Source organism: Somniosus microcephalus, chromosome 8 (assembly GCF_052327205.1).
Source record: "Somniosus microcephalus isolate GS21.2 chromosome 8, FLI_Smic_1.0, whole genome shotgun sequence".
In the NCBI taxonomy this organism is placed as follows: domain Eukaryota; kingdom Metazoa; phylum Chordata; class Chondrichthyes; order Squaliformes; family Somniosidae; genus Somniosus; species Somniosus microcephalus.
The window spans coordinates 261,230,224-261,253,815 of NC_140994.1; the positions used below are offsets into that span (position 1 = coordinate 261,230,224).

General features: G+C 49.1%; 1 protein-coding gene across 1 annotated transcript in view; it reads left to right on the plus strand.

Moving 5' to 3' along the window:
* The window catches only part of LOC147114347 (uncharacterized), a 90,650-nt gene that overhangs the window by 15,781 nt on the left and 51,277 nt on the right, over positions 1-23,592 (plus strand). The window contains exons 4-8 of the mRNA XM_085996001.1: positions 1,558-1,605; positions 9,707-9,853; positions 14,183-14,260; positions 16,439-16,521; positions 22,125-22,232. Of these exons, the coding sequence (XP_085852127.1) occupies positions 1,558-1,605; positions 9,707-9,853; positions 14,183-14,260; positions 16,439-16,521; positions 22,125-22,232 (464 nt within the window). The remainder of the gene's footprint in view (positions 1-1,557; positions 1,606-9,706; positions 9,854-14,182; positions 14,261-16,438; positions 16,522-22,124; positions 22,233-23,592) is intronic.

Consider the following 23,592-nt stretch of genomic DNA (forward strand, 5'->3'; position numbering starts at 1 on the left):
CCGCTACCCGGTGATCCAGCTGGGCCCCGGTGCGCGCAGCGCTAGGCCCCTCCCCTTTAATCAGGGGAGGGAGGCCTGCAATACCGCAGCGCTACGTGCTGACGTGCGTGGCGCTGTTGCACGTAGTGCCGCGATATTCACTTGTAGCGCCCCAGGAAGGAGGGGGAGAGTTTCCAGTAGCGCCCTGTCTCCTGCTTGGGGCACTGCCGTTGAATTTACAGCGTAGGGACGCTAACTTTTTCGGGGAGCGCAAAGTTAGCGGCCAAAAGGGGGCGCCACCAAATTTTTCCCCCAAAGAGTATAAAAGCAAGGAAGTTATGCTAAACCTTTATAAATCACTGGTTAGACCTCAATTGGAGTATTACGTCCAATTCTAGACGCCACACTTTAGGAAGGACATCAAGGCCTTGGAGAGGGTGCAGAGGAGATTTACTAGAATGGTTCCAGGGATGCGAGATTTCAGTTATGTGGAGAGACTGGAGAAGCTGGGGCTGTTCTCCTTAGAGCAGAGATTTGTTTAGGGGAGATTTGATAGAGATGTAGGAAGGCTGTTCCTGATGGCAGGGGAGTCCAGAACCAGGGGTCATAGTCTAAGGATAAGGGGTAAGCCATTTAGGACTGAGATGAGGAGGAATTTCTTCACCCAGAGAGTGGTGAACCTGTGGAATTCTCTACCACAGAAGGCAGTTGAGGCCAATTCATTAAATATATTCAAGAAGGAGTTAGATATATTTCTTGAGGCTAAAGGGATCAAGGGATATGGGGAGAAAGCAGGGACAGGGTACTGAATTTGGATGATCAGCCATGATCTCATTAAATGGCGGAACAGGCTCGAGGGGCCGAATGGCCTACTCCTGCTCCTATCTTCTATGTTTAAAATCATGAGGGGTTTTTGATGGAGTAAATAAGGAGAAACTGTTTCCAGTGGCAGGAGGTTCGGTAACCAAAGGACACAGATTTAAAATAATTGGCAAAAAAAAGAGGGGGAGATGATAACAATTGTTTCACACAGCGAGTTGTTGTGATCTGGAATGCGCTGCCTGAAAGGGCGGTGGAAGCAGATTCAATGGTAACTTTCAAAAGGGAATTGGATAAATACTTGAAAAGGAGAAATTCGCAGGGCTGTGGGGAAAGAGTGGGGAGGGGGGAGTGGGACTAATTGGAGAGAATCTTTCAAAGAGCCGGCACAGGCACGATGGGCCGAATGGCCTCCTTCTGTGCTGTATGATTCTACATTAAGTTACTGGTGGGCATTTGTCATCAAACCACTGCAGCCTTGCGGTGATGGTGTTCCCTCAATAGTGTTAGGCAGGGAACTCCAGGATATTGATCCAGTGATAACAAAGGAATGACGATATATGTCTCAAGTTTGCACCAAGATGCGCACAACCCCCCCTGAGAGATCACGGGGCCCCATATTTGGATGGAACCCCTTGGCCCTGAGCTCTGTGGGACGCTGGTTAATCTGGGCCTGTCGATTGTACGTGGGGCTGTGGAAGGAGCGAGCTTGAGGGATCGCCAATGCGACTGCATTCACGGAATTCTGTTTCCCCACAGGAACACACATTCACCTACGATGTCGTCTTCGACCAGGACATTGACCAGGTGAGAAGCCAGGCATGGCACCTTCAGCAAGGTCTTTCTTTATTTCATCAGCTCTTGGACTCCAAACAACCCAAACTATCATTCGTTTTTCATTATATTGTTGCAAAATAGGTGAGCCCTGTTTCTACTATCAGAAACTCCAAACAGATACGATTAAAATAGACACCTGGTGTCAATTTCTGGTGTCAAGGATGTGAAGGCCCTTGAGAGGGTGTAGAGGAGATTTACCAGAATGGTTCCGGGGATGGGGGATGTTAGCTACAAGGACAAGTTGGAGAAGCTGGATTTGTTTTCATTAGAGCAAAGGAGGTTGAGGGGTGATTTGATCGAGGTGTACAAGATTATGATGGGTTTGGATAGGCTAGACGGGGAAAGGCTGTTCCCACTAGTTGATGGTACAAGGACTAGGGGACACAGATTTAAGGTTTTGGGCAAGAGATACAGGGGGGGATGTGAGGAAAAACTTTTTTACGCAGCGAGTGGTGAGGACCTGGAATTCGCTGCCGACGGAAGTGGTGGAAGCGGAGACACTCAATGTTTTCAAGGGGAGACTGGATAGACACTTGAGGGAAATAAACTTGCAGGGCTACGGGGATAGAGCGGGGGAATGGGACTGACTGGATTGCTCTACAGTGAGCCGGCACAGACTTGGTGGGCCGAATGGCCTCCTTCTGTGCGGTTATGACTCTATGACTATCAATACAAAGGGGGTGAAATTGGCCTTGGATGATAGCGCAAAATGGGCAACAGTGCATCGGCTCCACTCCATTTACCCGCCGTTGCTCCATGTCTTGATACCCTTACCCCACAAAAATCCATTTCAGCATTGAAAGCTCCAATTGACCCCCTGGCATCCACAGCCTTTTGAGGAAGAGAGTTCCAGATTTCCACTACCCTTCGATATATAGTTACACAGCATTTACAGCACAGAAACAGGCCATTCGGCCCAACTGGTCCGTGCCGGTGTTTATGCTCCACACGAGCCTCCTCCCACCCCTCTTCATCTCACCCCATCAACATATCCTTCTATCCCTTTCTCCCTCATGTGTTTATCCAGCCTCCCCTTAAATGCATCGACACTATTCGCTTCAACCACTCCCTGTGGTAGCGAGTTCCACATTCTCACCACTCTCTGGGTAAAGAAGTTTCTCCTGAATTCCCGATTGGATTTATTAGTGACTCTCTTATATTGACGGCCCCTCATTCTGGTCTCCCCCACAAGTGGAAACATCTTCTCTACGTCTACCCTATCGAACCCTTTCATAATCTTGAAGACCTCGATCAGGTCACCCCTCATCCCTCTCTTTTCTAGAGAAAAGAGCCCCAGCCTGTTCAATCTTTCCTGATAGATATAACCTCCCAGTTCTGGGATCATTCTGGTAAATCTTTTTTGTTCCTTCTCCAGTGCCTCTATTTTTTTAATAATATGGAGACCAGAAGGTTATATGCAGGTTTAATATAACTTTTCTGCTTTTCAATTCTATCCCTTTATAAATGAACCGCAGTGCTTTGCTTGCTTTTTTGATGACTTTTTTTATGTGAAGAAGTGCTTCCTGACATCACCCCTGAACGGCCTGGCTCTAATTTTAAGGTTACGCCCCCTTGTTCTGGACTCCCCCCACCAGAGGAAATAGTTTCTCTCTATCTACCCTATCGAGTCCTTTAATCATCGGAAACACCTCAATTAGATCACCCCTTAATCTTCTATACTCGAGGGAACACAAGCCTTGTTTATGCAACCTGTCCCCACAATTTAACCCTTTTAGCCCCTGAGTACTGAGAGGGTATTGATTGTTGGATGTGCCATCCTTCAAATGCAGCACTAAGCCGAGGTCCTGTCAGTCTGTCCAGGTGGACGTGATAGATCCCAGGATTCTATTTGAAGAAGAGCAAGGAGTCATCCTGGAGTCCTGGTCAACATTCCTCCCTCAGCCAGTATTTATATAGCACCTTTAACATAGTAAAACGTCCCAAGGCGCTTCACAGGAGCGATTATCAAACAAAATTTGACACCGAGCCACGTAAGGAGATATTAGGACAGGCGACCAAAAGCTTGGCCAAAGAGGTAGGTTTTAAGGAGCGTCTTAAAGGAGGAGAGTGAGGCGGAGAGGTTTAGATCTCTTTCAGGTCCAGACTGTGATTTTTCCAGCACTTCCTGATTTTTAAAAAAAACGACGTCTTGAGATTTACGCAGCAAAACAAAAAGGAATAGTGGGAAATTCTCAAGATTGGAGTTCCAAGAGCTGGAGAGAGTTTCAGTGTAAAGTCAGTAGGACCTGCTGAGAGAACCGAAATTCTGCCGAACCTGTTTTCTGCCGACACTTGAGGGTGTTATCAACATAGCTGACAGTCGCACCTCTGCTAAACCTGAACCAACAGCACATGTGCCTGTACGATAGCAAAATACTGCGGATGCTGGAAATCCGAAATAACAACAGAAAATGCTGGAAAAACTCAGCAGGCCAGGCAACATCCGTGGAGCGAGAAACAGAGTTAACGTTTCAGGTCGAAACCCTTCGTCAGAACTGAGAGAAAACACAGGCAATGAAACAGATTAAAAGGCCAGTTTGGGGCCTGGGAAATGGGGGTGAGAGAACAAAAGAGAAGTGAAGAGACATTAAGAGGTATTCAAAACCAGACGAGATGGTGATAGGACTAGTGGAGACAAAAGACAGCTCTAGATGTTTATTAAATGGATGCAGTATGAAGTGTGAAATGCGCTGGCAGAATGGGAGACAGCTGCCACGTGGGAGAGAAAAAAAAGGGGGAAGGGCACAAAACAAAGGTGTGGATAAAAAATATATAAAAATATAATAGGGGCCGAGGTTATGATCTGAAATTGTTGAACTCGATATTGAGTCCGGAAGGCTGTAAAGTGCCTAATCGGTGCATGAAACACAGAAGGTTAGTATGCAGGTGCAGCAGGTGATCAGGAAGGCCAATGGAATCTTGGCTTTTATTGCAAGGGGGATGGAGTATAAAAACAGGGAAGTCTTGCTGCAGTTATACAGGGTATTGGTGAGGCCACACCTGGAATACTGCGTGCAGTTTTGGTTTCCATATTTAAGAAAAGATATACTTGCTCTCGAGGCAGTTCAGAGAAGGTTCACTCGGTTGATTCCAGAGATGAGGGGGTTGACGTATGAGGAAAGGTTGAGTAGGTTGGGACTCTACTCATTGGAGTTCAGAAGAATGAGAGGCGATCTTATCGAAACATATAAGATTGTGAGGGGGCTTGATCGGGTGGATGCGGGGAGGATGTTTCCACTGATGGGTGAGACTAGAACTAGGGGGCATAATCTTAGAATAAGGGGCTGCCCTTTCAAAACTGAGATGAGGAGAAACTTCTTCACTCAGAGGGTAGTAAATCTATGGAATTTGCTACCCCAGAGAGCTGTGTAAGCTGCGACATTAAATAAATTTAAAATGGAGATAGACATTTTCCTAGCAGATAAGGGAATTAGGGGTTACGGGGAGAGGGCAGGGAAGTGAGTCTAGATTCGGATCAGCCATGATCCTATTGAATGGCGGAGCAGGCCCGAGGGGCCGTATGGCCTACTCCTGCTCCTATTTCTTATGTTCTTATGTTCTTATGAGGTGCTGTTCCTCGAGTTTACGCTGGGTTTCCGTGGAACAATGCAATGTGTGTCAGCCGTGGCTCAGTGGGCAGCACCCTTGCCTCTGAGTCAGAAGGTCATGGGTTCACATCTCGCTCCAGAGACGTGAACACAAAAATCCAGGCTGACACTCCCAGTGAGGTACTGAGGGAGTGCTGCACTGTGGGAGGTGCCATCCTTCGGGTGAGACGTTAAACCGAGGCCCCGTCTGCCCTCTCTCAGGTGGATGTAAAAGATTCCACGGCCACTATTTCGAAGAAGAGCAGCGGAGTTCTCCCCGGTGTCCTGGGGCCAATATTTATCCCTCAATCAACAGATGATCTGGTCATTATCACATTGCTGTTTGTGGGATCTTGCTGTGTGAAAATTGGCTGCTGTGTTTCCTACATTACAACAGCGACCGCACTTCAAAAAGTACTTCATTGGCTGTAAAGCTTTGGGACATCCGGCGGTTGTGAAAGGCGCTATAGAAATGCAAGTCTTCCTTTTGAGAGGGAATTCCAGAGCTTGGGGCTGAGGTAGCTGAACAGGTTAACTGATCATTCGTCTGTTCGTGGGGCTCTCTTGGCGCAGAATGACTGCTGTGTTTACCCACGTAACAACAGTCAATGAACTCCAAAAGTAATTCATTGCATGAAGCGATGTTCTGATGATGTGATAAGGTGCTTTGTGAATGCAAGCATGATTTCCTGATGCGAATTGTTTAATAATCTATTACTTTAGCTTCTGGGCCCCAATTTTCTCCTCTTTTCGCCCCCTCCGGTGTCTTATACAAGTCGGCATTTCTCACCTGTGAACCTAGACAGTGAGCTGTGCAACCTGTGGGAGTTGAGGCATTGTCCAAGACCCGTCTTGTCCTCACTTGATGTTCACGCCTGTGCATTTTTCAGCAGGTGTCGCTGGACATCAACTAGGAGATGGACGATTTGTCCCCCTCCATCCCCAGCTCTGGGATACTTAAGACAATTTAGAGTCTACAAGAAGAGGGGGGTGTGGCACAGTGGTTATTTTTTAAAAATTCGTTTATGGGATGTTGGCGTCACTGGCGAGGCCAGCATTTATTGCCCATCCCTAGTTGCCCTTGAGAAGGTGGTGGTGAGCCGCCTTCTTGAACCGCTGCAGTCCGTGCGGTGAAGGTGCTCCCACAGTGCTGTTAGGGAGGGAGTTCCAGGATTTTGACCCAGCGATGATGAAGGATCGGCTGATATACTTCTAAGTCAGGATGGTGTGTGACTTGGAGGGGTACTTGGAGGTGGTGGTGTTCCCATGCGCCCGCTGCCCTTGTCCTTCTAGGTGGAAGGGGTTGCGTATTTGGGAGGTGCTGCCGAAGAAGCCTTGGCCTTATGGTACATGGCACATCCAACAATCAATACCCTCTCAGTACTCAAGGGCTAAAAGGGTTAAATTGTGAGGACAGGTTGCATAAACAAGGCCTGGATTAATGATCCGGAGACACAGCAGTTGGGCAATTTAAATTTAGTTAATTAAATAAATCTGGAATAAAAAAGCTAGTATCAGTAATGGTGACCATGAAACTACTGGATTGTCATAAAAACCTATCTGGTTCACTGATGTCCTTTAGGGAAGGAAATCTGCCGTCCTTACCTGGTCTGGCCTATATGTGACTCCAGACCCACAGCAATGTGGTTGACTCTTAACTGCCCTCTGAAAAGGCCTGGCAATTGCACTCAATTGCACCGCTACAATAAAAAAAATATAATAAGCATAAAACCGAACGCACTGTGGGAGCACCTTCACCTCAAGGTGGCGGTTCAAGAAGGCGGCTCACCACCTGCTCAAAGGCAATTATGGATGGGCAATAAATGCTGGCCTTGTGAAGCCCACATCCTGTGAATGAATTTTAAAAAAAGAATTGTAGAATAGTACAGCACAGAAGGAGGCCATTCGGCCCATCGAGTCTGCGCCGGCTCTTTCGAAGAGCAATCCAGTCAGTCCCACACCCCCGCTCTTTCCCCATAGCCCTGCAATTTTTTCTCCTTCAAGTATTTATCCAATTCCCTTTTGAATCTGCTTCCACCGCCCTATCAGGCAGCACATTCCAAATCCTAACCACTCGCTGCATAAAAATGTTTTCCCTCATGTCGCCCTCCTGGTTCTTCACCTTCAATCTGCGCCCTCTGGGTTATTGACCCTCCTGCCAGTGGAAACAGTTTCTCATTATTTACTCTATCTAAACCCTTCGTGATTTTAAACTCCTCTATCAAATCTCCTCTTTGCCTTCTCTGCTCGAAGGAGAACAACCCCGGCCTCTCCAGACTATCCACGTAACTGAGGTCTCGCATCCCTGGAACCATTCCAGTAACTCTCCTCTGCCATGACAGCCTTCTGAAAGTGTAGTGCCCAGAATTGGGCGCAATACTCCAGTTGAGGTCTAACCAGTGATATATAAAGGTTTAGCATAAGTTCCTTGCTTTTGTAATCCCTCATCCCTGGAACCATTCTAGTAAATCTCTTCTGCATTCTCTCCAAAACTTTCACGACCTTCCTAAAGAGCGGTGCCCAGAATTGGACACAATACTTCAGCTGGGGCCGAACCAGTGATTTATATCGGTTTAGCGTAACTACTACTGCTTCCTAGGCGGAGAACAACCAACTCATCTCAGACTGGGAACGGCAGCTGGGATCTTCCTGTTCTGTCTGATTCAGAACAGTCCCCACCGTGCATACCCAGCGTGTTGGCATTGACGCGATTTGTCCGCTATATGAAAACACAGCGTCAGTTTCCACATGTACGCTGATGGCACCCAGCTCTACCTCACCACCACCTCTCTCGCACCCTCCACTGTCTCTAAATTGTCAGACTGCTTGTCCGACATACAGTTCTGGATGAGCAGAAATTTCCTCCAATTAAATATTGGGAAGACCGAAGCCGTTGTCTTCAGTCCCCACCACAAACTCTGTTCCCTCGCCACCGACTCCATCCCTCTCCCTCACATTGGTCTGAGGCTGAACCACACTGTTCGCAACCTTGGTGTCATATTTGACCCCGAGATGAGTTTCCGACCACGTATCACAAAGACCGCCTATTTCCACGTCCGTAACATCGCCCGACTCCGCCCCCGCCTCAGCTCATCTGCTGCTGAAACTCTCATCCATGCCTTTGTTATCTCTAGACTTGACTATTCCAACGCACTCCTGGCCAGTCTCCCACATTCTACCTCACGTAAACTTGAGGTCATCCAAAACTCAGCTGCCCGTGTCCTAACTCGCACCAAATCCCGTTCACCCATCACCCCCTGTGCTTGCTGACCTACATTGGCTCCCGGTTAAGCAACGTCTCGATTTTTTAAATTCTCAGCCTTGTTTGCAAATCCATGACCTTGCCCCTCCCTATCGCTATAACCTCCTCCAGCCCTACCACCCTCCGAGATCTCTGCGCTCCTCCAATTCTGGCTTCTTGAGCATCCCCCATTTCCATCGCTCCACCATTGGTGGCCGTGCCTTCAGCTACCTGGGCCCTAAGCTCTAGAATTCCCTCCCTAAACCTCTCCACCTCTCTTTGCTCCTTTAAGACGCTCCTTAAAACCTACCTCACCTGTCCTAATATCTTCTTATTTGGCTCGGTGTCAAATTTTGTCTTATAACGCTCCTCTGTGAAGTTTTACTGTGTTAAGGGCGCTATATAAATACAAATTGTTAGAGTATTAGAGAGTCATAGAGTTATACAGCACAGAAAGAGGCCCTTCGGCCCATCGCGTCCGCGCCGGCCATCAAGCCCTGTCTAATCTAATCCCATTTTCCAGCATTTGGTCCGTAGCCTTGTATGCTATGGCATTTCAAGTGCTCATCCAAATGCTTCTTGAATGTTGTGAGGGTTGTGAATGTTGTTGTTATTATTCATTCACGGGATGTGGGTGTCACTGGTAAGGCCAGCATTTATTGCCCATCCCTAATTGCCCTTGATTCTTGAACCGCTGCAGTTCGTGTGGTGAAGGTACTCCCACAGTGAGTATACTTCTTTGTAGCGCAGTTTTGATACAACTGAGTGGATTGCTCGGCCACTAGAGGGCAGTTAAGAGTCAACCACATTGCTGTGGGTCTGGAGTCACAGATCGGCCAGACCGAGTAAGGACGGTAGATTTCCTTCCCTAAAGGACATTAGTGAACCAGATGGGGTTTTTACGACAATCCAATAGTTTCATGGTCAGCATTATTGATACTAGCATTTTTTTTTAAATTCTAGATTTATTTAATTAACTGAATTTAAATTCCCCCAGCTGCCATGCTGGGATTTGAACTCATGTTCTACAACACGGATCACTAGTCCAGGCCTGACCTAGGATTACTAATCCAGTAACATAACCACCACGCTACCGTACCCAAGGCATTTAACCTGATATAGGCGGCTGCCTGTGCTAAGTGTGGACGGGTCTCAGTGCCGCCTCCGGATGTGCATTTAGCTGTTGAGCCAAAGGAGGACGTTCCCCTAATGTTGCCTATTTCAATGACGTCGCACACGTTAGGAGAGAGTCTACGAGGAACTGGTGAAACCGCTGCTCTCCAAGGTGAAGCTGGGCTACAACGTGTCTCTGGTTGTGTCCGGCACGCCCACATCTGGCAAGAGCAGGCTGCTGCGGGGAGACGGGAAGCAGGACGGCATCGCGCGTAAGGTAGGACTTTCTGCGTCTTGTGTTGCTCATGGACAGAGTTCATAGAGTCGCCCGCAAGTGTCGTTGAGCCCAGCGTCTCTCGCTGTCGCTGCCAATTGTTTACGTGAGGCTTGTTACACGTTGTCTAACTTATTTTCTTTGCTTGCATGTCGTGACAGTTAAACAATTAAAGGAAGGTTTAAGGAGTCTCCTCTTCCGTCAACCGTTGACCTGTTCAAGGCCTCAGCTGAGGCTTTTAGTCATCGGCCAGCTCCAGCCTTTGATGCCCTTAACTCCCCAATTACACAGAATTACACTGAATTTACAGCACAGAAACAGGCCATTCGGCCCAGCTGGCCCCTTATGCTCCACAGAGCCTCCTCCCACCTTACATCATAAGAAAGAATGTCAGAAATAGGAGCAGGAGCAGGCCATTTGGCCCTTCGAGCCTGCTCCACAGTTTCAGCATAGTCTTCTATCCCTCTCTCCCTCATGTGTTTATCCAGCTTCCCCTTAAATGCATCTGTGCTGTTTGCCTCAACCACTCCCTGTGGTATAACAACAGAAAATGCTGGAAACACTCAGCAGGCCAGGCAGCATCCATGGAGAGAGAGAAACAGAGTTAACGTTTCAGGTCTGGGACCCTCCGTAACATCGCCCGTCTCCGCCCTTGCCTCAGCTCATCTGCTGCTGAAACCCTCATCCATGCCTTTGTTACCTCTAGACTTGACTATTCCAATGCACTCCTGGCCGGTCTCCCACGTTCCACCCTCCGTAAACTTGAGGTCATCCAAAACTCGGCTGCCCGTGACCTAACTCGCACCAAGTCCCGTTCACCCATCACCCCTGTGCTCGCTGACCTACATTGGCTCCTGGTTAAGCAGCGCCTCAATTTAAAAAAAATTCTCAGCCTTGTTTTCAAATCCATGGCCTTGCCCCTCCCGATCTCTGTAACCTCCTCCAGCCTTACCACCCTCCGAGATCTCTGCGCTCCTCCAATTCTGGCCGTCAACTCTGTTTCTCTCCACGGATGTTGCCTGGCCTGATGAGTGTTTCCAGCATTTTCTGTTGTTATTTCAGATTTCCAGCATCCGCAGTATTTTGCTATTGTACTCCTTGTGGTAGTTGTTCCACAGTCTAACCACTTTCTGGTTGTCCTAGGAGGAGATATTGAGTAGAATGGGCCTATATTCTCTGGCGTTTAGAAGAATGAGAGGTGATCTGATTGAAACGTATACAATTCTTAGAGGGCTAAGATGCAGGGAGGTTGTTTCCCCCTGGCTGGAGAGTCTAGAACTCAGGGTCACAGTCTCAGGATAAGGGGTCGGCCATTCAAGACTGAGATGAGGAGAAATTTCTTCACTCAGAGGGTGATGAATCTTTGGAATTCTCTGCCCCAGAGGGCTGTGGAGGCTCAGTCGTTGAGTATATTCAAGGCTGAGATCGATAGATTTTTGGACTCTAGGGGAATCAAGGGATATGGGGATCGGGCGGGAAAGTGGAGTTGAGATCGATGATTAGCCATGATATTGAATGGCGGAGCAGGTTCAAGGGGCCGACTCCTGCTCCTATTGCTTATGTTCTTATGTTCTGGGTAAAGAAGTTTCTCCTGAATTCCTTATTGGATTTATTAGTGACTATCTTATATTCATGGCCCCTAGTTCTGGTCTCCCCAAAAGAGGAAACATCTTCTCTACGTCTACCCTATCGAACCCCAACATAATCTTAAAGACCTCGATCAGGTCACCCCTCAGCCTTCTCTTTTCTAGAGAAAAGAGCCCCAGCCTGTTCAATCTTTCCTGATAGGTATAACCTCTCAGTTCTGGTATAATTCTAGTAAATCTTTTTTGCACCTTCTCTAGAGCCTCTATATCCTTTTTGTAATATGGAGACCAGAACTGTGCACAGTAACTCCAAGTACATCTGCATCTACTGGTGCTGGAGCAGTGATCTCACTGCTGGGGGCTGTTGGTGGCGTTCCGCTCCCCAGTGGGAGTCCTGCTGGGAATGCCCGCCATGAATATGCAATGACCTCCCCCCTCCCCCCCACTACCCCACCCTCCCAACTCAGTAAACTACACCAGGGTCGGGGCGGCGAGTGGAAGCTCCCCCTTCCGACCCTGCAGGGGACAGCACCCGAAGAATCCAGTCCGTGTTGTCAGCACAGTGAGGAAGAGCACAGTAGGGTGAGATATTGGAAACAACAATATAATATCTGACAAAAATCTATATATATAAATCGGTACTTCTGTCATTCTGTCTATCTGTCATTCTGTCTATCTGTCATTCTGTCTGTCATCGCCTGTGCGTCTGGCGGGCTATGCGCTCGAAAGTTACAGGGCGTACCTACGCGCGCGTTACCTCCAAAGAAAGCTTCCGCTTCCGAGACGGTTTTAAGCGTATTTACGTTTCGGCCGGGCTAAAATTGCGCCCGCGGTATCCCAAAAACCTTCAACATTCCGCTCATTAGCATCTCATTATCCGCTCATTAGCGACAGAGTGACCTCGAGCTCGACCAATCGTACGCCGGGTTGCTGGCGTGTGCCGCCGGGCCAATCGGTGCGTGTGTGGCCGGGCTTTATCGTTCTGAACCGAGGTGAGTCGCCGCCATCTTGATTCCAAACTTTTCCTTTCTTTTTCCCGCTTTCTGCGTCTTAAAAAAAAATGTTGCTTTTAAAACACATATTGTTTTAAAAAAAAATGATTTAGAAACGAATTAACTTATCTAATCTCATTAATTTTCCTACCTTTCCCCGTTTTTCCAGGTAGGCCTCGAAGCCTCGGCTTCTCCTTCACACCCACGCCCGAGCGAGGCACCTCCCGGCCCCACTCGAAGGCTGGAGGGCCGAGCCTCAGCCCAGCGCCGCTAGGGTGCGCGCGCAGCAGGAGCTGAGACGCGGCGTCTCTCTCTGGCTCGGCCAGGGGGCGGGGCTTGCTGAGCGTCAAGCGTCACCCTGGCAACCGGCCCCCCCGGCCGTCTCGCACACGCCACAATCGGCGGTCTTCACCTCGGGGGGGGGGGGGCGCGACCCGGGGGGGGGGCGCGACCCAGGGGGGGGGGCGCGACCCTCGGGGGGCCGCGACCATCTGCGGGGGCCGCGACCCTCGGGGGGGGGGGCGCGACCCTCGGGGGGGGGGGCCGCCAAGCGTCACCCTGGCAACTGTCTCGCACAGCCGCAATCGGCGGTCTTCACCTCGGGGGGGGGGGGGGGCGCAACCCTCGGAGGGGGGGCGCGACCCACAGGGGCCGCGACCCTCGGGGGGGGGGCGCGACCCTCGGGGGGGGGGGCGCGACCCTCGGGGAGGCCGCGACCCTCGGGGGGGGGGCCGCGACCCTCGGGGGGGGGGGGCCGCGACCCTCGAGGGGGGCCGCGACCCTCGGGGGGGCCCCCCGCCCTCCCTCCCCCCCTGCGCCCCCCTCCCCTTCCCCCCTCCCCCCCGCACCCCCCTCCCCTCCCTCCCCCCCTCCCTCCCCCCCTCTCCCCTCCCCTTCCCCCCCCCCCCTCCCTTCCCCCCCTCCCCCCCTCCCCCCTTCCCTTCCCCCCTTCCCTTCCCCCCTTCCCTTCCCCCCCTCCCTTCCCCCCCCGCCCTCCCTCCCTCCCTCCCCCCCCCCCAGTTGCTCTCTCTCTCTCCGAACAACAACATGCCCTCGAAAAAGCCTCGGCACCGCCGGGCACTTCAGCTAGTATATATATATTTAAGCATTACTCACAGTTACTAAAGTATTAACATTTCCCACAGCACTAGGTGTCAGCCAGTGGTTCAGTGGGTAGCCCTCTCACTTCTGAGTGAGAAGATTATGGGTTCATAGTCCCCACTCCAGAGACTTGAGCACAAAATGCCAGGTTGACACTCCAGTGCAGTGCTGAGGGAGCGCTGCATTGTTGGAGGTGCCGTCTTTCGGATGAGACATTAAACCGAGACCCCGTCTGCTCTCTCAGGTGGACGTAAAAGATCCCACGGCCACTATTATCGAAGAAGAGCAGGGGCGTTCTCCCCGGTGTCCTGGGGCCAATATTTATCCCTCAACCAACATCACTGAAAAACAGATTAACTGGTCATTTATCTCATTGCTGTCTGTGGGAGCTTGCTGTGCGCAAATTGGTTGCCACATTTCCCTACATTACAACAGTGACTACACTTCAAAAGTATTTCATTGACTGGAAAAGGGCGGGGAGTGGGACTAACTGAAGTGCTGTAACCATTCTATGATTCTGTGACTGTAAAGTGCTTTGGGATGTCCCGAGGTCGTGAAAGGCGCTATCGAAATGTAAGTCTTTCTTTCACTAGTTCCTCCTCTGGTGTAATAGTTTTTAAAGCTAAGGCCAGCTAAAGCTTTACTTTCTACAGATGATGAAACATTTGTTTGAAGAGTTGGAGCCGGATGACGATCGTCAGAAGCGACTCATCACCGTCTCAAATATTCAGGTGAATTCAGTCGGATTTTATAACAAGTTCTTAAAATTAGTTAAAAGGAAGATAATGCCAAGAATCCACCATAATCACAAGGCCCCGGGTGGATACTGGAAACTGGCAGAGTGCCCCATGTATTGAATCTGCCGTAAGCTCATCGCAAGAGACACGCCAACCCTCGGAAAAACACCATTTACATTGTTTTTCCCAGCTTTCCGATGAAGATACGGCAGGTGACAGAGAACCCCTGGGGAAATTCTCCCCCCCAGTGAGTTTATGTTTGCTCGGCACATAGAATGATGATAGAGAATGATACAGCACAGAAGGAGGCCATTCGGCCCATCGCGCCTGTGCTGTCATGGCCTCCCCATGAGGTTGGAACCGGGTCCAACTGGGAGTTTGTAAACAGTAACCGTCGAGACACAAACACTCACTCCGCGGCCTAGGGTGGGGGGCTTCTCCTTAATTGCCAGAGAACTTTTGTGTCCAATGAGTTTTAGCCTCTCATCGGTCTGTTCAGATTATCTAATCAAGTTCCCAGGACCTTCAAATAAGACCTACTTTTTTTCTTCCATTTTAAATATAAGATATTATTGAAAACAAAAGCTGGTAGAGCCCTGACCCCTGCTGGCCTCCCAGTCCCAGAGCCCTGACTCCTGCAAGGAATGGAATAATACATAACGGGAGTGCAGGATAACGGGAGTGCCGGATAACGGGAGCGCCGGATAACAGGAGCGCTGGGTAATGGGAGCGCAGGATAACGGGAGTGCCGGATAACGGGAGTGCCGGATAACGGGAGTGCAGGATAACAGGAGCGCTGGGTAATGGGAGCGCAGGATAACGGGAGTGCCGGATAACGGGAGTGCCGGATAACGGGAGTGCAGGATAACGGGAGCGCTGGATAACGGGAGTGCCGGATAACAGGAGCGCTGGGTAATGGGAGTGCAGGATAACGGGAGTGCCGGATAACGGGAGTGCCGGTAATGGGAGTGCAGGATAATGGGAGCGCGGATAATGGGAGTGTGGGTAATGGGAGCACAGGTAATGGGAATGTAGAATAGAATATGAAGGATAATGGGAGTGTGGAATGGAATATGAAGGATAATGGGACAGTGAGAGATGGGAGCAATTTCCCACCCAACAAGGATTAGCGCTTCTAACTTTCCCAGAACGTTTTTCTGCACTCTGGTCCCTTAATTACGTGGAGCAATTGGCAATAAGAACATCATAACTCAGGTCTGCTGCCACCCATTTAGGGACCTTCAGGTCGCTGCTTAAACTGCCCAGGCCCAAGCACTTCAAAGAGGGTGGTGTCATAATGCCAGGCTGCTTACCGCCATTCAATTGGTTGCTGGCAAGCACAAAAGTATCAGGTGTTGGGAGAAACTTTTGTCTGGTTGCTATGTGTTAATGGCACCATAAACAACACAGGAAGGGATCCTCTGATTGATCTTTACCGTGAAAACAAAAGCCATGTCCTAAGACATGGCAACCTGGGAAACTCCTCCCCCATTGTCCCTGGTAACAACAGGAAGTTTTTAAATCCCTAGGCCTTGGGTCAATTCCAATGAGCCTTCAGTCTAAGGTGACTCCTCCATTGATGCCTCCAATGTTTCCCATGGATCTTTAACTAGTAATAGCTCCATATTTCTATGTACCTTGAGCTCATCCAAAACTCTGCCATATCCTAGCCGGCACCCAGTCCCGTTCACTCATCACCCCCTGTGCTCACTGACCTACATTGGCTTCCGGTCTGGCAACGCCTCGATTTAAATATTCTTGTTTTCAAATCCCTCCGTGGCCTCGCCCCCCCCACCCCCCCAGCTCTGTAACCTCGTCCAGCCCTACCACCCTCCGAGATCTCTGTGCTCCTCTAATTCTGGCCTCTTGACCATCCCCCGATTTCCATCGCTCCACCATCGCTGGCCGTGCCTTCAGCTGCCTGGGCCCTAAACTCTGGAATTCCCTCCCTAAACCTCTCCGCCTTTCTCTCCTCCTTTAAGACGATCCTTAAAACCTACCTCTTTGATTAAGACTCTCCTAATATCTCCCTTTGTGGCTCGGTGTCAAATTCTGTTTGATAATCGCTCCTGTGAAGTGCCTTGGGACGTTTTACTACATTAAAGGCGCTATATAAATGCGAGTTGTTGTTGTTGTACCCGTTCCCTGACTCACCCATTAACAATTCTTCAGTTTCACTCCGATGGTTCCACAGTAGATCTACTCAACCCACGTGACAGAGAAATACAATGTGTGAAACACTCAGTACTGGGGCTGTAAGTGGGGCCTGCATGTGCAATGCATGTTTTGGAAGTATGTCTCACGTGTTACACCATGCATATTAGGAGTGTAGATGCATGCTGTACATGACTTGTGTGTCTCACGTGTTGCACCATGCATGTTAGTACGTGCATGGTATGTATATTGCATGTGCTGCACTGTGCGCGTTTGGACTGCAGGTTTCATGTGTTATATCATGGCCCGGAATTTGCGGTCGGTATGACGGCGAACTGCCAGCTTTCGCTGTCATACCGCCTTTGAAACTGACCGCAACTTCGGGATTTGGCGCATGCGCAAGCGGAAATCCCGAAGTTGCGGTCTGTCAGTGACAGCTCTGAAACAGGCTGTGCCTGCCACAGAGCCGACAATCAGTGAAATCTCATAAATCATTGAAACTCACGAAAACTTCGGCTCTTCCGCAGTAATTACGCTGTTAAATTCCCCGCTAAAAGTTAGACCCAAAGGGATTAGGTGTAACTGGGGCTTTAACAGCGTATTGACTGCTAAACAAAGGTTAAGGGCCTGGGAAACTAATTTTAATTTTGTAGTGTATTTTAATTTTTCAAAAAAGTTTACTTTTTTTTTAAGTTTGTCCATCTTTATTTCAGGTTTGCCTTTTCCCCATGTGAGAACCCCAATCTTTCTTTTGCACTCTCTAACTATTTTAAAAAGTTAGAATTTTAAGAGCTTGCTCACCTCCTGGTTCGCTCTCTGTGTGAGAACTCTGCCTTTCGATTGGCTGCTCAGACAGCCTGTTGGCGTCACAGCAGCTCGCGCTAGGGGATCCCCACTAAGTTCCGTTGAATTGAACTGTAGGTCGGAAAACCCGAAGCTCTCGGGATTTCGAGATCCTTGTGCGGAGCGTGTGTTTCGGGGCCGGCAGCGAACGCCTTCGCTTCGCTCCTGACCGCAAATTCCGGGCCCGTATATCTTGGGAATATGAGCACCTGGTGTGCATGTTTTATGGGTTACCCCAGCATGATGTGTGCTTAGCGTGTTACAGTAAACTCTTTTGTATCCGGCACCTATGGGACCAGGATGGTGCCGGTTGATGAAAAACTCTGGATAACCGAGAGGTAGACCTACCAAGGCAATTTTTAACACAAACAAAAATAAAAACCACTGACTAACTCGGCCACCGCGGGAGACTCGGACTCGGCAAAACGAGTGCTGGATGGATTCGGCAAGATTACTGGTTATCTATTTTGCCGGTTATTAAAGTATTCTGGATGATTAAGTGCCGTTTAAACAAGAGTTTACTGTATCTATGATTCTAAACAATGTGTGTTGGGGTTGTGGATGTTTGATTGGTGTGTCCTGTTGGTAACAGTTTTAATCCACCTGTTTGGACAGCTCACCTGCCACGATAAGGCTGTGTGTTAGACAGAGCCACCAAATACACAAAACAAAACTGTGCGACACCACAGATCATAAAGTTTTTAACCAACTATCCCAACTTCCAAGAGGATTTAGGCTCTTCTTAGTAACTAGGTTTCATTGACCTACCTTCTCTTATGGTTGATGAATATAAAATTACTTTGCGCTCATTCTGTGACCTGCGGAAACAGTATTCCATCTCTCTGCGGGTGCACTGCTTAACAATGTTCTCATGAAATTCCTTTCTGGGCTAATTTACCCAGTCGTTAACCTGTATAAAGGGCTTTAGGAGGCTGGAGACTTTGAAACTTTTGACATTGAGATATGCAATGAGAGAAGCAAAGAACCTTTAGTTGGGGAAAGACTAGCCTGTAGAATGGCACAGTCCTGAAGGGAGTGGGGAGGGCCACTGAAATGAGGAAGAATTTCTTCACTCAAAGGGTTGTGAATCTTTGGAATTCTCTACCCCAGAGGGCTGTGGATGCTCAGTCGTTGAGTATATTCAAGACAGAGATCGACAGATTTTTGGACTCTAGGGGAATCAAGGGATGTGGGGATCGGACGGGAAGGTGGAGATGAGGTAGAAGATCAGCCATGATCGTATTGAATGGCGGAGCAGGCTCGAAGGGCTGTATGGCTGGCTCCTGCTCCTAATTCTTATTGTCTTATGAGACCACAATGCAACAAGGTCTACCTGCGATGTCAAGATGGTAGTTCCCGTGTGTGCTCATCTCAAGGGAGCTCCTCCAGAACCTCTGCTCCCACGAAGGATAATGGACTCTTGAGTAAGCTACCAGGGACCAGATAGTTCCTGTGGAATCTACCCCTGTCCTATCAGGAGAAGAAGGGGCAAAATTGGGGGAAATAAAAAGCACAGATGCCAAGCACAATAAAGTATTCTTCCAGTATCACAGAAGTGAGAGTGGTGTTTAAGACGATTGAAGGAGTTGATATTGTAGACAGAGAAAAGCTATTTCCTCTGGTGGGGGGAGTCCAGAACAAGGTGGCATAACCTTAAAATTAGAGCCAGGCTGTTCAGGGGTGATGTCGGGAAGCACTTCTTCACACAAAGGGTAGTGGAAATCTGGAAAACTCTCCCCGAAAAAGCTGTTGAGGCTGGGGGGTCAATTAAAAAATTCAAAGCTGAGATTGATCGATTTTTGTTGGGTAAGGGTTTAAGGTATTAAGGGTTACGGAAGCAAGACGGGCAGATGGAGTTAAGATACAGATCAGCCAGAGCGAACCGCTGGACGAATTTTGATCGCCTAATGGGGTCGAAGAGGAATTTCCCAGATTATTTTCCAACTTGGCCTGGGTGTTTAATCTGGTTTCTCGCCTCTCCCACCCAGGAGATCACAAGGTTTCCGATGGGGTGGGGAGTGTATATATATGATGCACAAGGTATCACAATTGTACGGGACAGGCTGGATGGACTGTGTACAGTTTTGGTCTCCTTATCTAAGGAAGGATATACTTGCCATAGAGGGAGTGCAACGGAGGTTCACCAGACTGGTTCCTGGGATGGGGGGATTGTCCTATGAGGAGAGATTGAGTAGGTTAAACCTATATTCTCTAGAGTTTCAAGGAATGAGAGGTGATTTCGTTGAAATGTATAAAAAGGGGCTTGACAGGGTAGATGCAGGGAGGATGTTTCCCCTGGCTGGGGAGTCTAGAACCAGGGGTCACTGTCTCAGAATAAGGGGTCAGGACTGAGATGAGGAGAAATTTCTTCACTCAGTGGGTTGTGAATCTTTTGAATTCTCTACCCCAGAGGGCTGTGGATGCTCAGTCGTTGAGTACATTCAATACAGAGATCGATAGATTTTTGGACTCTAGAGGAATCAAGGGACATGGGGATCAAGCGGGAAAGTGGAGTTGAGGTTGATGATCAGCCATGATCTTATTGAATGGTGGAACAGGCTGGTGAGGCTGAATGGCCGACTCCTGCTCCTATTTCTTATGTTCCTATGTTTAGAGGGTCTTTTCCTGTCCATTATTGTTCATATGTTCGTAATTGAATGGCGGATCAGGCTGGTGAGGCTGAATGGCCTCCTCCTGTCCCTATGCTCCTAAAAGCGAGAGTGGTTCGAGAGGAAGTTAGAATGTGAACGGTTGAAAATGGAGGTGAAGAGATGGAAGGAGAGAAGACTGTCAAAATACTAAATGAATATTCTCTAGAGGTTGACACAATAGAGGATAAAGTAAGTACAACATCCAGTTGTTAATCGTGCATCAAATACCCTGGAGGATTCTGAGCCCCTGTGACAGAGGTAGTGGATGAGGGAAGGAGACCGAAGAGAAGGAGGTCCTCTGGAGCCGATGGCGGGAGTGTTGAGGGAGACAACGGAGGAGATTTATCGAGCACTGGTCCACGTCACGAGGCACTGGTGAGATACCACGGGATAGTAAGCCTGCGAATAACCACAGACAAGGAGGGAGACAAGTCTGATCCAAGCTACCAAAGGCCTATTATCCAAAGCACCACGCCAGCTGAAGCAATGAAACCCATTCTAAGGGGTGACCCGGAGAGGCTCCTGTACAGAAATGACTTTGTATAAAACGATGTAAGCTGTCAAGGAATCAAGACGGGTTGAGATGGAGTTGAGATCCAGATCAGCCAGAATGATGGCCTGGACTAGTTTCAATCGCCTATGGGGGGGGGGGGGGGGGCGCGGGGGGTCAGAGGAATTTCCCAGATTATTTCTCACCTTGATGACATTGATGAAAATATTATTGCCGACAAACCGTGCAAGCAGTAGAGAGGATGCTGAGAAGAGCAGAAATAACAACCCAAGCATAGGCTAAAAACCTAAGGGGGAGAAATTCGGTGACGTAATAAAACACCACACACTTGGTTTGAGTATAAAGCAAGGTTGTTCCCGAAATCACCCAAAGCCTGGAGTTGATATCAAGTTGATCAACTTGTTTCAGAACATGGAGGTCTAGTTGTACTTCACTAGTTCCTTGTCTTACAAAATGTCCCTGGGCTAGCTGGGGCCACGCCCGAGTATTTATACTCCTTGGATGGCGCCACCAGCTGGCCGTCCAGCATTATTTCACGAGTAGTTTCTTGATGAATGATGAGATTTATAAAATTCGGTATCGCCCCTTTTGGGGCACAATTATCGGCCAGGCACAAAGTTTAGCGCCTGGCGCTAATTATCACCTCCGACTGCAAACTTGGCTTCTATCGCCCCTGGAGGTGATTGGAGCGCTAAATCAGGCACTACACACCTCTCTTAAGGCACTAACGCCGAGGAGCGAGGCGCTACCTCAGAGCGCTGGTGAAGCTCATGTGATGTCAGTCAGCAATGAAACACAGACACACTGGTACCAGCCAGTTCTTAAAGGGGAGGGTCGATCTTGCTCTCCATCCACACCCTGCTCATTGCAGCCTTGAATCTCGGCCTGGAGAGACCTGTACATCAATTCTGCTGGAAAGAACAATGGAGAGGCCCAGGGAAAGAGCTCAGAGTGCAGCCCCCATAGTCTCTTCTAAATCGATGCAAGGAAGGTCAAATCAAAATGAACCTGCAAAGTGCTGCTCAGTACCCAAAACTCCTTCACACAGCGTTGAATCTCTTCAGAAGTCTCTCTCTCTTTCCCTCAGAATGCGTGGTGCAAAACTATCACCGACAAAAAATGGCAGGAAGCGGTCGCCTTTAAATAGCGCTCCACTAGTCCCTTCACGACTGCAAAACGCTCCCCTCAACCTGTCGTTGCTAGTGGCAGGCGGTAAGGCAGGGGGCACAACTCAACATCTGGTCCGGGGCGCTACCGGGGCGTTGCACGCTCGACTGACATCGCGATCTGCGGGCGCAGGATATCATGGCGGTAGTGTTTAGCGCCGCCGCAAAATGTCTGGTCAATTTCGCGAGCGGCGCAAACATCCTCTTGGGGCACTAATGGGAGGCGCAAAGCAACTGAATTTTCCCCCCGAAATCTCTTCTGTCCAGAGAGAAGGTGGTTAAGTGGGGACCTCAATGGAGTGAATAAAATATTAAAATGTGCTTAGATAAGGTAGGCTTTGAGTACTGGAGGCGTGGTGGGAACAGGAGGAGGCCATTCAGCCCCTCGAGCCTGCTCCGCATTCATTCAGATCACGGCTGATCTGTGCCTGAACTCCATCCAAATGGCCACTTCTTGCTTGCTGAAGAGGAGCAGTAATGTGTGTTAAGTGATTTGAGAGAACTTATATTTCTTTGACCTCATTTGGTTCCAGAATCACAGAAGAGCTCAGTGAGATTGTTGTGTGCAGTTGCGAAGATGCGTTGAGCTTGTACCTACAGGGGACAAAAGCCCAGAAACTGGCAGGAACACACCTGGACAGGTAGCTATGTGAGAGGTATGAGTGCTGTCGTAGTGTTCCTGCAATGTACCCATTCAGATGTTCAATGTAAATCCAGCTAAGAGGTCCACTGTTATGACCATGCAAACTTCATGTAGACGCTCAGAGGTGGTGTTACCAGCAAGAAGAGATGCCTTGCACACTGCCCTCACAAGGAATGGACATCTTTGGCACTAGCAACAACAACAATTTGTATTTATATAGCGCCTTTAACGTAGTAAAACGTGCCAACAGGAGTATTTTAAGACCAAAAATTTGACACCGAGCCACATAAGGATAAATTAGGACAGGTGACCAAAAGCTTGGTCAAAGAGGTAGGTTTTAAGGAGCGTCTTAAAGGAAGAAAGAGAGGTGGAGAGGTTTAGGCAGGGAATTCCAGAGCTTAGGGCCCAGGCAACAGAAGGCACGGCTGCCAATGGTGGAGCGATTATAATCAGGGATGCTCAAGAGGGCAGAATTATTGGAGCGCAGAGATCTCGGGGGGTTGTGGGTGTTGAGTCTGTGTTTTCAAATGTAGTTATGCTGAATAACAGGACACAGACTACAGAAGTAATTAAACAGGTCTTTAGTGATTGAGGGTCAGGGCTGAACTGAGATACACTTTGCTCCGCAGGGTTTATATACCGGTGTGGTCACCACCGGTACTACAATGTACAGGAGCCATCAAAAAGTAGTCCATCACCTTAAGGTATCCTCTTAAGGTAGTACAGGTTACATACACTACAGTGGGGCTGAAGGAGATTACAGAGATAGGGAGGGGTGAGGCCATGGAGGGATTTGAAAACAAGGATGAGAATTTTGAAATCGAGGTGCTGCTTAACTGGGAGCCAATGTAGGTCACCGAGTACAGGAGTGATGGGTGAATGGGAGTTGGTGCGAGTTAGGACACGGGCGGCCGAGTTTTGGATCACCTCAAGTTTATGTGGGGTAGAATGTGGGCTGCCAGCCAGGAGTGCGTTGGAATAGTCAAGTCTAGAGGTAACAAAGGCAGGGATGAGGGTTTCAGCAGTGGATGAGCTGAGGCAAGGGCGGAGACGGGCGATGTTACGGAGGTGGAAATAGGCGCTCTTAGTTACGCTGCGGATATGTGGTCGGAAGCTCATTTCCGGGTCAAATATGACACCAAGGTTGCGAACAGTGTGGTTCAGCCTCAGACAGATGTTAGGGAGAGGGATGGAGTCAGTGACTAGGGAACGGAGTTTGTGGCGGGGACTGAAAACAATGGCTTCGGTCTTCCCAATATTTAGTTGGAGAAAATTGTTGCTCATCCAGGACATATGTGTCGGTGCAGGCTCGATGGGCCGAAATGGCCTCTATCTGCACTGTGGGGTTTCTGTGATTT